At 38.5% G+C, this 16,575-nt stretch overlaps 2 protein-coding genes across 2 annotated transcripts; both read left to right on the forward strand.

The window, feature by feature from the left end:
- The first annotated feature begins 430 nt into the window (after positions 1-430).
- LOC116722228 (protein FAM102B-like) lies at positions 431-8,659 on the forward strand. The gene is made up of 11 exons (XM_032566432.1): positions 431-671; positions 1,918-2,038; positions 2,194-2,223; positions 2,594-2,710; positions 3,805-3,851; positions 5,997-6,100; positions 6,219-6,314; positions 6,418-6,628; positions 7,022-7,158; positions 7,402-7,465; positions 7,712-8,659. The coding sequence occupies exons 1-11, from the start codon at positions 526-528 to the stop codon at positions 7,752-7,754; spliced, it is 1,116 nt and encodes a 371-aa protein (XP_032422323.1). The 5' UTR covers positions 431-525; the 3' UTR covers positions 7,755-8,659.
- A 1,165-nt stretch (positions 8,660-9,824) lies between these two features.
- Positions 9,825-15,661, forward strand: prpf38b (pre-mRNA processing factor 38B). Its single transcript, XM_032565960.1, has 6 exons — positions 9,825-10,252; positions 11,612-11,680; positions 11,908-12,059; positions 12,246-12,306; positions 13,383-13,615; positions 14,346-15,661. Exons 1-6 carry the CDS (start codon positions 10,043-10,045, stop codon positions 15,010-15,012), a joined length of 1,392 nt encoding a protein of 463 aa, XP_032421851.1. The 5' UTR covers positions 9,825-10,042; the 3' UTR covers positions 15,013-15,661.
- Positions 15,662-16,575: the final 914 nt, after the last annotated feature.

The raw sequence follows: 16,575 nt of genomic DNA on the forward strand, positions 1-16,575 counted from the left end.
TACTATGTTGCATCCTTTGCACTGCTTTTGTATTTTCTTTCGGGGTTTTTATCTAGCCATAATCATAATTAGCAAAATCAAAACCAGTTGCTACGTTTGAAGTGCATTCCTCTGTGTATAATAGTCATGCAGTTTCATTTAAAAATATTTTTGTCACTTGACATAAAAGACGGGCATCCCCATTTCTCCCACAAAGTCCCAAGTTAAGTCACAGGACTGATGTCACTAGAGTGCATTAACCTGGAAACATCCCTTCTGTTAGTTCTTCTTTCAGTTGGCCGATAATAAATAAATTTATTTTAAACTGAAGATCGGTGATTTCTGTGTTTTTCTTTGTCCCCCAGTATGTCCAATCAAATCACGGGTTTTCCCCGCGTCACAAGTGTGGGGTGGGAAGGAAATGGTTTGAACTTTGAATCGTGTCTGCGGTAGAGAGCAGCAACTCAACTCACCCTCATAGCTGCGGGGAGACTCAGTCTGTCAGCTTCTCCGCTTCAAAGACTCCTCTCATTGCGCCCAGTCGCCATGTCTTTCATCCTCATGAAGAAGAAGAAGTTTAAATTCAAAATAGACTTCGACTTGGAGGAGCTGTCGTCGGTTCCTTTCGTAAACGGAGTTTTATTTTGTAAAGTGAGACTCTTGGACGGAGGCTTTGCACAGGAGTCGTCTCGGTAAGGCTTCTCTTCTATTTATAGCTTAAGCACAACTAACTACAGTAAAATATATATATTTTTCCAACAACTTCAAAGCTAGTTTGACGGATTGTTTTCTTGTTTTGATTTCTTTGTTTCTTTGTTTTTTTCAGTTGCGCAGTTACATTGTTTCCTGTGGAACATTAGTCCATAACGCTTGGCTAATAACCTCATCTAACGTTCAGCATTCTGATACTCACCAACAGCTGCAGCCCCGTTGACAAAAACAGTAGCAAACTTTAGTTTAACTGGAGACACTTTATGAAGTTTTGAGTTAAGTTTTTTTTTTTTTCCTGAAGATATAGATTTATACTAGCCGATGTTTGCTATAGCTGGTTGAACCAGTTGCTAAGCAACACGACTTGGAGCATCTGATGTTTTGACTCAGGGCAACAAGTTGTTGCCAACAACTAGCTATAATTTTAAAAGTTTTAAGACAGGAAATATATCTATATGATAATTGGGTCAGGTAGTTCAGGCATTAAATAAATATGGTAATTTATATTGAGCAAGAAAAACCTGATCGGTTCATCTGTCAATAAGAGGAATACCAATGCAACAGCATTTTAGCAGCTGATTCATTTAAACAGAGATGTCCAAACTAGACAAGTGTTGTAATTGTTGGCCCTGATCTTGAGCTCAAGGGAACATGAAATAAAAGTCAATATGTGGCATGAATGTAATCAAACCAATCTAACGGCAATCCATAATTTCCTGTACTGAATACAAAACACGCACCATAAACCTTCTCCGCCTTCTTTCTCCGTCTTTGAAGTTTATCGTGGTTAATATGTGATGAGGTGTGGTACATATCGATTTCATACCCAAAAAGACAGATAGTCCCTCACACATTAATTAACCTAACTCGCCTATCTTTGTGCTGCCCCAAATTCCACATGAAATCCCAGAGCAGAACAGATAAATGTTTTTAAAAAAAGACCCAAACAGGTCAGGAGGTTCAAACCAATGAAACTCAGGCTGTAAATTGAAAGCCAAAACAAAATCAGACTTTTAATTTCATTTTTTAAAATTTATTTACATATTTCTGAGTAGACTTCACATACACTGCAATTTTGCAGTTTATCTGACACACGTTACCTGTTTGCAGGTTTAATACACCTGCAGAATTGCAGTACTCGCACTGAAATAAACCTATAGATCCTGCAAATGTATGATGAGATGGTCTGTCTGTGTTCAGTGTGTGAAATGTGCCCTTGTCTCCCAGGGAGCCTGTCCAAGCCAACTGTGTGCACTGGAAGAAAAGGTTTTCTTTCATTTGTAAGATGAGTGCCAACGCAGGGACGGGGGTGCTGGATCCCTGCATGTCCCGAGTGTCGGTACGAAAGGTAAGGTATCAAAAACGTAAAAAAAAAAGAATTAGTTTTATAGAACTGAGTCCAGGAATTTATTTATTTATTTTTTCAAATAAAATGCTTTTAATTTATTTCAATGTTTAAACTCTGATGCAAATTATAGTGTTGCTGTGTGTTTATTTTTTCAGGAACTCAAAGGGGGAAAGTCTTTTGCAAAGGTAATTTTTGTTCTCTAATGACATTAAACATGTTGTAGACAGAACACTTCCAAATACTGGATAATAGAGGTGAATTAAAAAAATACGTAATGATTTCTTTTTAAAAAATAAGTAGACATTTTTTTTGTAGCTGGTTGAGTTTTTTTTCTTTTTTTTCTTTTCCGGTTTTGGTGACTAAGTCAGAATCTGACCTATGTTAACCAGTAACTTTAACGAGTCTCGGAAGTGACTCATCTTTGTGTATTCTGTCTTTCAACATTCCAGTCCATAAAACTATAATCTCTGCACAAATAAACAGTTACTTATTAATGTCGAGATTCATGCAGTAGAAGCTCCAATGTCAATATTTCCACTGTTTGATCACTTCCAGCTTGGATTTGCCGACTTGAACTTATCAGAGTTTGCTGGGTCTGGCAGCACTGTGCGACGGTGTCTGCTAGAGGGATATGACACCAAGAACACCAGACAAGACAACTCCATTCTAAAGGTATGCTCATAAATCAGCATACAACTCTGCAACTCTAACTTACACAGTTCTGGTTAGGTAGGTAGGTTTATTGTGGATTTCTTAAGTCTATACAGAGACAAAATTGCACATATAGGTTCAAATGTATGCCTACATAGCTATATTTTGGTAAATGTCCCCTAGCAAATTGCTTTTTTTAGATTTTGGCACTGGTAGATTTCAGTGTTCCAGACAGGAAGTGAGTAGAGAGATAGGCAAAGGTCCTAAGATTGAGAATCGAACCCAGGATGGATATACCGAGTTGAAAAATTTGGATGTATTATCCCATCCACTTGGTCCAATGCTCCAGACCGATGGGCAGTTTCTTTTTGTGTACAAAAATCTAAAGCTTCTTTCTGGATGATGTTGATACCTGAGTTGTTCTTGAGCATCCTGACTGATTCTCATTCTGACCCATATGGACGATTGTATCAAATGAAGCCTGAATACTGGATGCCACGACTGGACAATGAATCCAAAACAGACTGAACTATTTCCATGCCAGGAAAATTTAACATTTTAAAAGACCAATAGTAGATTTTATCCGTCTAGAATCCTGGAGATTGGTGCAAAAAGTGTGCAGCTTGCTTGGAGACATTCATCAAATAACGGGGTGAGCTTATGTATGTATTCAAGCTTATATGCATTATTTTGACCTTATGCTGCTGGCGAGAGAAAATCTAAAACAAATTCAAACATCTGCATTCAATTTTGTTTTTTAAAAGTTGTAGCAGTGTTTTGTGGTAAAATACTTTCATCTCGTATTCATAGAAACCTGTGACCAGAATAGTATGTCATTAACCTTGCTGATTAAAACTCTTAAAAGATTAACATCTTTTCGCCATATTTGAAAGTCTTTTTACTTTTTCCCACCTATTTCTTCTGAGAAACTATTTAGTGCATGTAAAGCTTCTGAGAACTGAGACATGTCCGAGCCTGTGATGTGATCAGCCATGGGAATAACTTTATTACATGCGTGTCCTTGCCAAATCATGGGGCTGTAATCTTATGAAAACATAATTCACATGAGAGTCTAGAGCTTGTCTTGTATCTCACTGTGTTTGTCTTTGTTACAGGTTGTTATTCACACGCAACTAATGTCTGGAGACCCCTGCTTCAAAACGTAAGAGCTCTTCCCAGACACTACTGAGCTGTTTGAGTCAGATATTGACTTTGTATCATAGTATTGAAGGCTTTACTTCAATACTATGAAGGTTAGGTAGTTTTAATCAATGAAAACTACTTAACATACTAGGTAGCTAATACTAATATACCTTTAGTATATTAGGCTCTCTGTAGTCGTGGTTACAATGAAAGTGGGTTTCACTGGTATAAAGGTCTGTCATTGACCACAATGGAAAGTATTTTCATCACATCCTGTCTGTCACCTAAACTTAAAACACACTTATTTATTGCTATAATCACCAACAGAGTTTTAAGTTGGAAAGAATCACTTGATCTTATCTGTGAGATAATAACACCTTACCCAGATAGTATTCTGCCCTACCTTAACTGGTTGGAAGACTTTTTGCATGATCAGACTAGCTCAGAGTTCATATTCTGAGAATATTGATTCGTAGTAATGTTTTTCTCAAAGGCTGTGATGTAACATGTCAAAAAAAAAGCAAGTTGTCTTAGTAATAATAATATACCAATAATAATATGAGCTTTTTTCCCCCTTTTCAAGTCTTGTTTGCAGTCTAAATACGGTAGCGGTTGCCTTGGGGACAGCCAAAGCTTAGTCATTCACCCTAATGCCATATTACTCACTATGTAGAGAGGGCTAACGTGACAATGTCATGTTCCTTCCTTTGCCTCTGTTTTTTTTTTTTTCGTTCTTTACTTTAGTTGAAATGTAGGTTGCATTTAGAAGGTTGTGATCACACAAATACTTCATTGGAAATAAACAGGATGTAGTGGAATTGGAAGTTATTTCAGGAAGAGTGAGTAAAACCCATTTTATTTTATTTAGTTTTTGTTTAGTTCACCAGAAGTCCCAGAGTGGAACTCGCTAGCAAGACCCCAGAATGAGTTTCTCTAAATGGATAGCAGATGTTGGATGTTCAAAATGGATGTTCAAGAAAACATCTGGTTGCTGTCCGTCTCACTTGTGGGAAACAAAGTCCCATCTTAGGAACACGTGTAGTTGGATTACATAAAGCAATATTTTGTTCATGTGTATACTATAAGTGCTATCCTTGACAGCATGAAGCTCCTAAAGGTTTAGTTTATTGTGTTTACAGGAAGCTTGCTTGTAGAAATAACATTAAGTGTTGAAAGTTACCTCTCCGTTTGTATGTATTTGCGATTAAAAAAAATGGGGTGGTGTTTGCAATGACCTCAAACAATCCTGTTGCATGAGACAGCAGGTGTGGCTGCTCTTCCCTGAGGCTTTTCATTGAGAAACTGTCACTTCAAGCAAACTAAATGCTGCTTGTAGAACTTCACATAAGTTAAAGTTTGAGTGATTGATCAAAATGTGAGACTGCCACCATGCTACCTCTGGATGACGCTAAAATTGTGACCCTTTAGGTTCCTCCTCAAGACTGTGGTGACGTTTAGATGTTCTGACCTGATGTGACGCATACAGCACGTTTTAGTGTCTGGAGCCTCTTTTAAACGGTATTTTAGGCTAAAGGCAGGCTGTCATGTCGAATGGACTCTTTTGAACTTTATATCATGAGTATTGCTTTGATTCTTTCATGCAAGTTTAAGAAATTCTTGAGTTTTCTGTGGCAGTCATTTGGTGTTGCTTAAATGCTTGCTGCCTATTTAATCAAAGCTTTGGCTTGCAACTTAAGTCCCCAGCCAAGATTCTGCCCCACAGAGCACCCCTACCTGCTCCTTTTGCACTCAGCTCCTCCAGACTAGTGGCAGCAGCAATTAGTAAACCTCTGGTGGCATCTGCTGAGCTCATTATAGGAACTACTTCTCAGTTCAACACTCTGAACAGTTGGAGTAGCATTGTTGTAATAACTAACTCAAGGTGGAGTGTCGTACAGGGACATAGGCTGACTTCAATGCGTCAGATTTACTTGGTTGTGCTATAAAATGGCACAATGTGCCTGGAAAATACATAATACCAACCCTTGAGTAATAGCTGCCCACATTGAACCCATATTGTACAACAATATTCTGTGTAAAAATCTTTTTTCACAAAGCAAAATATAAATGAAAAAAATTAAGATTCTGCAAATAACTACCATTTTTCACCAAAACCCCATGATACTTTTTGATGCGTTTTGACTGGCTTGTGTCTCTGTTTTAGTCCGCCGTCTACAGCCATGACTCTGGGAATCCCACCAGCAGAGGCAGGGGTTCTGCTTGAGGATAGAAAAGGAGGAGACTTTCGTACATCACATTCAGGCGCTGGTACTTACATATTCATACACTCTGCAAGACAGGAGATTTGTTGCATTAATGATTCATGATTTTTCTTTTTCTTTGTTGAAATAAACTCCAGACAAATGCTTTTTTTTTTTTCTTTTAGGAACCCCGGTAAAGTCGAGATCAGTCCCAGAGGAGATGATTGCATTGAGCCACTCCAGAACATCCAGCTATGCAAGTCAGCTTTCAAAAATGTCAGGTATTATAACAAAGATCCGTCCTGTTTAAAGCAACAGCAACATTGTGATTCAACACTTGTTTTATATGTGGTCACTATATAAGTTCTGCTTATTTCCTTACAGGCTATTGTTCAAGCTATTCAAGCTCCACAGATCTGAGCCACAGGCGGAATAGTTCAGGAGGTTCTGCCTCCACAGGCATCGGTAGCATTGAGCCTGGTGATCAGCAGGGGGAGCGAGGAGAGAAAGAAAACAGGACCACTCCCACATCCACAGGCTCTCCTGCCTGTTATTTTGCAGCTGAAAAACTCTCCCCGCCAAATAGAGCTTACAGGTAAAATGCACTGCTTGTCTGGATCAGTATCTAACGCAGTCAGTTCGTCATGTTCTGTATCCATGCATCAGCATTTGGTTCAGAGCTGTTCCACTGAATTAAAAGTTGATGGGTGATTTTGGATTTACATCAAAATTCCTCTCAGGACAATTACAGAATTGTTATTGAAACTGGTTATTATTATCCTCCTACATTCTCTTCTATTATTGATTAACGTGTTAGGAAAGCTACATTTACACTAGACCAAAATAATAACCTGATTTTTACATTTATACATGCATAAAGATCTCCTTTAGAATCCTGTATATTCCATATGTACATATTTTTAAATGTTATACCTTATGAAAAACATTTGCTTTATTAACCGCAGATGGTTTTCGTTTTCCTTCTTAGACCTCCAGTAAAACAGAACTCAGTGGAGAATCAACTAAAGCGAGTCGATGCCACGCGGGTGGACGCTGATGATATAATAGAGAAAATCCTGCAGGGCCAGGATTTCAGCCATGGCTTCCTGGATTCCAGTGCAGAGGGTGTGTACCTCTAATCCTGGTGTGGAAAATTGCTTAGCATCTTACTGGTGTGATCAAATTACTTTGAGGTGTTGAAATACGGGGTGTATATGTGCTCCAGGCAAAGTTTTGCAGCACTTCATAGTTGTTTATTCCACAAAAAGTTATTTTAATAAATGACAGATTCTGTGACTGATCAGTTGAGCTGATTATGATGAAAGGTGATCAGTTGTTTTCTTACTTGCAATGTGTGTGTTGCTGCAGAGGAGGGGCTCAGCTTGTTTGTTGGACCCGGTGGGAGCACAGCTTTGGGAAGCCAACACATGAGGTGGGTGTGGTTATGTAACACTGGCTATTTACCGTAAATATGCAGAAATGCAACTATGTCAGATAAAGGATCTAAAGAAGAAATGTTGCTTTTTTTATTTTTTTTACACAAATCTTCTCACCCCATCTCATGACTAATCTGTAGAAACTCTATGGTAAACGTATAACAGTACATATAAAAAATAGGGCTTAGATCAGACATCAGCCCTAATTTCCCGTCATGTAACACACTGGCATTCTTTTCCAGGGTCGTAACCGGAGCCTTCGAACAGGTGGTCATCAAGCGGTAGGCTTTAGTAGGCATGCGTCTTAAACAAGAGGGACTACTTCTCCAGGGAAAAGCAGCAGGGCTGAGCAAAGGAGGTGCCAACTGAACTTACTCCTATCTGACTTCAGGAGATTTTATTTCTGTTATGCAACATTTCCCCACATGACCTATGCAGCATCTGTTGGCCATGAAAGCCCCCTGGTGTTCAAAATGTGGAGCTGAAGGACATTAGTGAAACTTTTTGTGCACTGATCACTTTCTTTCATCTTCAGACTGTCAGCATTTAGCTCTTTGAAACTTGGAACTTAAATGTCTCTCAAATGTATGTCTGCCCATTCATTGACTTTTGTTTCATTTTAAATGAAATGCCGCTCCATCTGCACTGAGAGACCCATATGTAGCATTAAGTGTTATATTTAGTATTTTAATAAAAAAAAAAAGATAAGAGAGCTTTAAAAATTATAACTGTCAGAGCTTTATGCTGGAGTAACGTGCCATTTAATGTGTAATGTTTAAATGTTTAGATTTTTGTCTTTAGTGGGAATTAGAAAGTGACATTAAGTTTTTTGGGTTTTTTTCATGATCAAAACTGACAGTAAGATGCTTATTCACCTTTGTTGCAAGATAGCTATTTTTAAGTAGCTAGGCTTAGTAAAACTGAACACCTCTCACCTGGTTGTGAAGGAGGATGACAGCAGTTAAAAATAACCGAAAGGTTCGTTCGTTCATTTTGTTCTGTTGCAGAAGTATATCTGTTTAGTGTCTAAAGTTATGTATAACAGTATATTTGTATAGTTAAAGTATTGAAATGCGATGTTTTAAATGTGTCAGAGCTGAATGTAAAGGTTGTAAAAAAAAGAAAAGAAATGAAAGTCATGTCTGTTTTATTCCATGTTGTCTTAATTAAGATTTTTAAATGGAAAGCTATCACCCAAGTCTCTTAAAGCTACTAGTCATTACTTTTCTGTAAAACTATATTGAATTCCCATTAGACATAGTCTGTCACCTACTGAACAATTAATAGTCAGTTATTCTATTTATTTGTTGGAAGTCATTGCTTAATCAAGAAGCAATGCACCTCCCAAAAATAAGCTTTCACCATAAGGCACATAAACAGAATTCTCTTAGATAAGTATATTTTTATTTCTTGTATATGTGGCCAAGTGTAGAAGAATGAGAAATGTAGGTGGGTTTTATTTCCTGACTGTTCTCAAATGGAGCAGTATTCATTTTGGCTTGATTTGGCATAAACAAAATAAAAACACCACTTCATTCAAACAGCTTTCTTTAAAAATAAAAACAACAGTTTCCCTAAATTGAGAATTATAAAATAATATCTTTACACCAGAAAAAAAACAATAGTGGGCTTATTAAATGGATCCTACAATAAAAGTACAGAAAAGCACCACTAAATGAGCATTCCACATACAATGGTAAGAAAAAACAACGGAAACATTTTTTGCATGAAGCATTAAACATAACATCTTATTTAAAATCACCTCAAAGAAATCAGTGCCACCTGCTGGACACTTTGAAACCCGCTTTGGACAAAAAGGGAATAATGGTCACTTAACTTTGGAAGTTAAGACTTGACCTGCTACATATATTTTAGGTTTTTAATCAGATACTACTTTAAATGTGTTTACTTAAACACTCTATGTGGCAACACCATTTTCAGACTATAGGCAACAGAACAGAGATTTTATTTTTGAAAATCTAACAGCAGATATGAAAAACATGCAAACCTATGGGCAATATTCCTCAAGTTGGTTATTCATTCATACCCTGTTTATCCAGCTGCGTTTAGTGTCGTTTTTAGTGTTTAATTTGCATTTGTTGAGAGAAAAGTATCTTTAACAAAAGATGGCGTGTGTGTGGGGTGTGTGTAGGTGTGTGTGTGTGGGGTGTGTGTAGGTGTGTGTGTGTTTCTTTGTTCCTCACCCACTGATATGTATCCATAATGGATACTAAAATAGTTGGCAAATACATTATCCAGACATTAGACAATAAAGCATACGTCTGTGTGTCTGTGTTTATGCTTTTATTTTTAAAATCCCACGATGACGTAACTGCGTTGCAGGTAGCAGTTGACTGCAGCGCTGACGTTACAGTTCCGGTTCCACCTCGTAGTAGCGCTTAGCTAAAACGGCGGCGGGAAAGTCGCGGACACTAGCTTAACTGCAAATCTACACGAAGATCAAGAGGCCGGAATTGTAAAGGAGCGAGAAATCATTGCCCGTCATTGATGGCTCAGTAGTTGGAAATTCGCTAACCGTAAACGACAGCTTTACCGTGTGGGATTCAGCTAACATGGCTAACGTCGGAAACCAACTACCAACGCAGGCCGTTAGCAAGCCTCCATCAGGGAAACATGGCAACGTATTGCCCCTATGGGGAAACGAAAAGACTATGAACCTAAATCCAATGATTCTTACAAATGTGCTCTCCTCGCCGTATTTCAAAGTTCAGCTGTATGAACTAAAGACCTACCATGAGGTTGTGGACGAAATCTATTTCAAGGTAACGCGAGCTAATGCTAAGCCGCATGCTAGTCAGGCAACCATGTCCGCTCAGCGTCGTACTCATTGTGAACCAAATGACTTGCAAACAGGCATCAGATTGTGAGGTTTGTTGTTTGGGGAAATGTTTTATAGAAGTGAGCGCTACATAGTGTCGTTTAAAAGCGTAGCCACGGAGTTATGTGAATATAGGTGGCGTTAATTTACCGACATTATAGCACCTATTGAAGGACTCTAAGCTATGGAAGCACTGGGCCCATATTAACCTTAAAAATAAAGAAAACGCCAGTTAATTAGGCGTTTCAGTAAACCTTTAAAATAAAACAGTATTTAGCGTTTCGTGTCTGTGTTTATACTGTTTACCAACAACAAAATCAATGAGTGCCAGAAAAAAATCTTTGTATTGTAGTCATTCGTACATTTGAATAACTATGCAAAAGTTTTTTTCTGCTTACTTCGGTGGAACAAAAATAAGTGAATAAACACATTTATTCATTTATAAATGAAATGCCACGTTAGTGGCAATGCATTACTTACTTATTAGTCACATTATTATGTATTTGATGGGGAGCTCTAACTATTCTTCTGAGCTGCTGTTAGGCATAGCCATTACCACCGAACAATAAAATGGCAAATGACATTGAAAAGCAAAACTTGAAATTATCTTGGAAATGCATTTTTGAAAGAAAAACAATCTTTTCAGTGTTTGTTAGTGACGGTCCAAAATAACAAATGTAGCATCCCAAACAGTCCTTGCAATTTTATTGCACCATGTTGTATATTCCTTTTTTAGAAGTCCATATATTGTGAAGAGCTGAATATTTTTTTTTACTGATGTTCTTATCGTGAACATTGGTGCATACCTGGGTGCTAATGTAGCGATCCAACAGAAGAAAAAAAAATACTCAGCAGTCATCTTCAAAATAAAAAGGCATTAGAAAAAAAGAAGAATTGGATGCAGAAATAATGTATATGTATTTTTAATTTAGGTATTTGTATTGGTCAGCTTGGTACACCTCAAGGACCGGATATGGCCCGGTGGCAAAAAAAAAAGAACCGGCCAGGTCTGGTCAGTCTCTTAACAGAGACTGTTGTTTTCATAAATAGTCTCTGTTTAAGCATCTTATCTCCATCTGTATTTTCTAAATTAACTTGGTGTTAATGGCTGTTAGTTTTATTTAAATGAAAACAAATTAAAATGTTAAAAGAAACATTCGATAAGTTAGTCAATAATTTGTCTTTTCATTACGACATTTGAAACTCTGCATCACCTGTGATCTCCTCGCTAGATGTGGGGGAATAAATGTAAATGGGTGGTTTCCTTTTTATTTTTTTAATTGGGTTCTTTTTGTGCTTTCAGGTGACTCACATTGAGCCCTGGGAAAAGGGAAGCAGAAAGACTGCAGGCCAGACCGGAATGTGCGGAGGGGTAAGTGGGAAGTACGTGCTTTTTATATTCCCCACATTTTGTGTCTTTCTGCATTTCGTGTGAGGAGGAAAAACAATGTTTTAGGCATTTTATTTTATTTTTCCGCTGCTTTTTACGTACAAGTGCAGTTTATCCTGTGGAATACATACAGGAATGCTGAAAGGACTAAAAATGGTATCTGTAAAGACTGCGTTATAAAGCCTGTCCTTTTTTTTTATTTTTGATAGGTGCGTGGAGTTGGCACTGGTGGCATTGTATCAACTGCTTTCTGTCTTCTTTACAAACTGTTTACTCTCAAGCTAACACGCAAACAGGTGATGGGTCTCATCACTCACACAGATTCTCCGTACATCAGGGCACTTGGATTCATGTACATAAGGTACGAGTTTACTTCCCATAATCTTAAGTTAGTAAAGGCTTGTTGCTATAGATATTTTCACCAGATCCATTACCAAATGCTTTCGCATCTATTAAATAAATCATTTAAAAGGAAACTCATTGTAAAACAAAATAAAATGGGAACAAGTTGAAAAAAATGTTTAATGCTGACCTTTGTGTGTTGCAGATACACTCAGCCTCCAACAGATTTATTAGACTGGTATAATGACTTCCTGGATGATGAGGAGGTATGTCACCCCGGGTAATAATTTAACTTTCTTTTGTCTTCTTTTGTAAAATTCTTAGTGAGATGCTCCATATGTAAAGCTAGCAGCCCCCTCTCCCCCCCCATTGTGATGCTCATAGCTGATTTTTCACCTTTGCTTTCATTTGGCTTAATTTTTCCCCAACTTGTGTCATCTGAGCCTGAGTAGCTAGGTTAATGCTCGCTGCTCTGCTGCTGTTTATTTCTCAGGGTAAGTACAACAATACTGTGGAATAAACATTTTCATTTATTATCAGGTTAAGAAATGCCCTCTGTTTTACTCATTAATATATGTATTTTATCACAAAATAAAAAAAAAAATACAAAAATTAAATGGACCCTAATTTGTTTTTTAGAAAGACAGGAGAAGTATTTTATAAGTTCATGTTTTTATGCTAATTTTTGGTTAGAAAACGTAGAATCTGGTTTAAGGCAGCCACGCCTCTCTTCATGTTCTGTTGCATTATATTTGATTTCTCTAAAGTCCTACCCAACTTGTTAATTCCCCTGTTTTTTCCTTTAGATGCCCCTTGTGCAGCAGGTGAATTGGATATTGTTTCTCAAGCACTGTTGGTTTGCGTGAGTGCAAAGCAGCTGTTCTCTACCATACAAAGTTCATATCTACTCATCTTGAGTACATTTCCCCGACCTGCTACAATCTGTGCTTACACTGTGAGCGTTTTATATTTCTCAGAGTTCAGAAAGCTTCTGGGGAAACAAAGAAAAAAGAAGCAAGCGCTTCTTTTTCTTTCTCCCTATAGCACACTGACCATACATGATCCCTTCTCTTTGTTTGGAAAATCCAGTTTTCGGAGGGGTGATTACAGCTCACACTGTTAATACAGACTACAGGAACTCTTGACAAGTGATATATTGATGTTTGTGTTCCCTCTGTTAAATATCAAAGATTAAGCTAGATGAACAGAGGTGAAGGTTCAGTACTTGGTCATCACAAATTTTGTTTGTTGTGAAGCGATATTTCACCAGGAAATACTTCTATTACCTTGATTATGTGTAATAACTGTTTTTCTGTGTGTGTGTCCCACTGTTTGATTGTAGGAGCTTGACGTAAAAGCAGGCGGCGGCTGTGTCATGACCATTGGGGAGATGCTGCGCTCCTTCCTGACCAAGCTGGAATGGTTCTCCACGCTGTTTCCCAGAATCCCTGTGCCTGTTCAAAAGGCGATTGATCAGCAGATGAAGGCGAGGCCGCGTAAGGTGGCCCAGAAGGAGCCGGAGGAGGAGGCCGAGTTCACAGAGTCAGGAAGGCAAGGAGAACGGCGACACTCCAGGTAGTTTGTTTGTGTTTTTGTCCTGGTCCTTAAGTTTTATTGTTTTGAAAAGTTACACTGGTGGTTTTTATATGCTCTTCTATAGCTCCTAATTCAAACCAAATAGTTAAAATCATTTAAGAGTGATGTAGTTTTAGATGTTCAGTTATTTACAGCTTGCAAGTTTTCTCAAAGTCCTACATAGTATGACAACATTGACAATATTAAAAGTGAAGATTCAAGTCTGGTGGAGAAAGAAAGCTAAAATTCAGTTTGTAAAGCAGCAAGTGAGGATTTTCACTCAATAATTTAGAATATTGTTAAAAAAAAACAACCTCCTCTGTATTCCTTACATGGCTGTATTTTTCAAAGAATAAAAAAAACACGTTATTGTCCCCGAGTGTGGACGCATTCAAACAAAACTGATAATATCTACAGTATAACAGGGCTGAATTTACTCATGACATGAAACTTTTTATTCGTTACTTTCTCAGTACGCCACAACATTTCTGTAAAATAGCACCGGACTTCATTAAAATCCTTTTGTAGTAATCTTGGTAAATTTTTCTGTGAAACTGAATTTTGGCTTTTTATTCAGTCTCAGCTGTAATCATCTAACCTGATGGAAATAAACACCTGAAAGATACCATTGCATGCAGCAAATTTTTCTGAAATGAATCACTGCAATACGTTAACTTTTTAATCTAATTTAGTGAGTTAAGTTTTGACTGAACCGTCTCCTCCTCATCAGGACGCCAAGACGGACGCCGAGTCCCAAAAGGTCTCCCAAGCGATCGAGAAGCAGGAGCCACCACCGCGAGAGAGACCGCCACGGGCCGAGCTTCGACCGGGAACTGGAGAGGGAGCGGGATCGGCAGAGGAAGGAGAGGGACGGCGGGCGGGACAGAGAGCGGGACAGGGCAGACAGAGGGGACAGGGAAAAACGGAGATCACGTAGCGCAGACAGGAACAGAGAACACAAAAGAAGTCTCAGTGGCAGCAGAGAGCGGAGAGGCGAACGCAGGGAGAAAGAGAGGGACGGAGCAGAAGACAGGAGCAGGAAGAAAGACAGGGATCACCACAAGGACAGAGGTACAGAGAGGGACAGGTCCAGAGACAGGAAGAGCAGGACGGAGAACGACGAGCGGAGGCATAAAGAGGACAGGGACAGACATAGGGAGGACAGAAAAGCTAAACGGTCGAGTCGGAGCAGAAGCAGAGAAAAGAGGCATAAAGGCGGAGCGGAGGAGAAGAGCAGGAAGAGGGATCGCAGCCACAGCAGAGAGAGGGAGCGCGAGCGGGACGGGGAGCGCTCTCACAAACGCAGCCGCAGCAAAGAGAGGAGTCGCCACCAGCAGGAGTCCAGTAACGAGCATAGTAAACATGGTGAACGGAGAAGAAGTCAGAGTACGGAGTAAACGAAATGGCACCGCTTCCACCTTTCTCTCTGCTCTGCTGTCTGGCCAGACATGGGCCCCAAGTGAAGGAGCGTCAAGCGTTAGCGTCTTGAGGTCATGTTCAGCCAAATGTAATGTTGATTCCCACCTGTTTTCATGTTTTCAGTCCCTGTTAGAACATTGTTAGTCATTTAAAATCTGTACAGTAAGGAAAAAAAAACAAACGGCATTTTAGTTTTCTATAATTCTTGTTTTGATCCAAGAAGAAGTGGGTTTGTACATACTGTCTAGAGAATGTCTACACACTGTTATCGGACAGAGTTGGTTTTGATTTTTCACATAGCACTGTCAACATATGCTATATGTAAATCCTACCAGGTTATGGGTTCTATTTTCAGCCTCGAAAAAGCAGTGTGTGCTTTTTTTTGTTTTGGAACTCTGATAGGATTATGATATGTGTGCATCTATAAATACCGACGGTTTGAATTCGAAGGTGAAGCTTTACAATTCTCTCCATGACCGTTTGTAGACAGTCCAGGAATGTTTTAATCCTCTGAAGGGCGAACTGCAAGGGTAAATTTCTACCACACACACTTGATCCCTGCTTGTGTTGTGTTTGAGTTATTGGTCTGTTGCATTTTGTTTTCTAATAAAACCCTTTTACAAATGGTCTCGGTGTATTAAGGTGAATGGGGGACTTTGCCTTCAGCGTAGCAGATAATGTATACATGAATATTAATGTTTCTTAAAGTCTTATTGGGGTGTAGTTTGAAGGTAAATGAGAGAAAAAAAGTCAATGCTGATTTTATTGACCTGGACAAATTGAATCTTGAATATTTTGCCAATAGAATCAGGAATTTACCTGTTAGAAAATACACCAACATATTCCAATGGTCACTTGATAAAAGGTTAAACTTTATCAAAATTTTTATTGGATTCTATTAAATTTAAATGGAAAGGTTTCAGGTATAGTGTTTTTTTTTTCCTAACCTGACATCCAGAAAGAGGAGCTAGGAAGCAAGAAAAAGGAAAACGGCAAATTCTGACATCGTAAAACAACCTTAATGAACCTACGAGGAAATTCTACTTTTGGTCTTGCATTGCCACTTAAAGAATGCAGAAAAGCAAAGCTAAGTGGAACTCTACAGAAATTTAGACAGTCTTCCCTCCCCAACAGAATCTGACTGGTTTTGTGTCTTGGTTTATTGTTTCTTACTCTCAGTTGCTTCTCTGAGTCAACATTTGATAAGACACAGAATGTCCCAACAGTGACATCATCAGTGTTCAGTCCAGCCAGGGGAGTAATTTATACGCACTTCGTTAAAGAAATAACTTCAGCAGATCACATATTCATCCCTGATTTTTACAGTTTAGTAAGCTCAGTAAATTATTCAAAGTAGTTTAAAAAGGTTTTATCTGGGCAGTTGCCCAGGGTGGCATTAGAAAGGGGTTACAGTGCCCAAAAATTAGAAAATAAAATATGTTGTCTGTTGTGCCATGAACCAGATAGAAAAATAAGTGCGTTCAAAGTTTAACACTAATTGTAGCTGAGAATTAACTGCTTAATCTCAGACTTCTAAACTG

The sequence above is a fragment of the Xiphophorus hellerii genome, chromosome 6 (assembly GCF_003331165.1).
Source record: "Xiphophorus hellerii strain 12219 chromosome 6, Xiphophorus_hellerii-4.1, whole genome shotgun sequence".
Taxonomy (NCBI): domain Eukaryota; kingdom Metazoa; phylum Chordata; class Actinopteri; order Cyprinodontiformes; family Poeciliidae; genus Xiphophorus; species Xiphophorus hellerii.

What these genes read in the sequence shown, in the direction of transcription:
- LOC116722228 (XM_032566432.1), top strand. Translation starts at nt 526, where the DNA reads ATGTCTTTCATCCTCATGAAGAAGAAGAAGTTTAAATTCAAAATAGAC. An exon ending in TACATCACATTCAGGCGCTG is followed by an intron (nt 6,101 to 6,218) that starts GTACTTACATAT and finishes TTTTTCTTTTAG; the next exon opens with GAACCCCGGTAAAGTCGAGA. An exon ending in CCTGGATTCCAGTGCAGAGG is followed by an intron (nt 7,159 to 7,401) that starts GTGTGTACCTCT and finishes GTGTTGCTGCAG; the next exon opens with AGGAGGGGCTCAGCTTGTTT.
- prpf38b (XM_032565960.1), top strand. Translation starts at nt 10,043, where the DNA reads ATGGCTAACGTCGGAAACCAACTACCAACGCAGGCCGTTAGCAAGCCT. An exon ending in ACTTCCTGGATGATGAGGAG is followed by an intron (nt 12,307 to 13,382) that starts GTATGTCACCCC and finishes GTTTGATTGTAG; the next exon opens with GAGCTTGACGTAAAAGCAGG. An exon ending in GGAGAACGGCGACACTCCAG is followed by an intron (nt 13,616 to 14,345) that starts GTAGTTTGTTTG and finishes CCTCCTCATCAG; the next exon opens with GACGCCAAGACGGACGCCGA.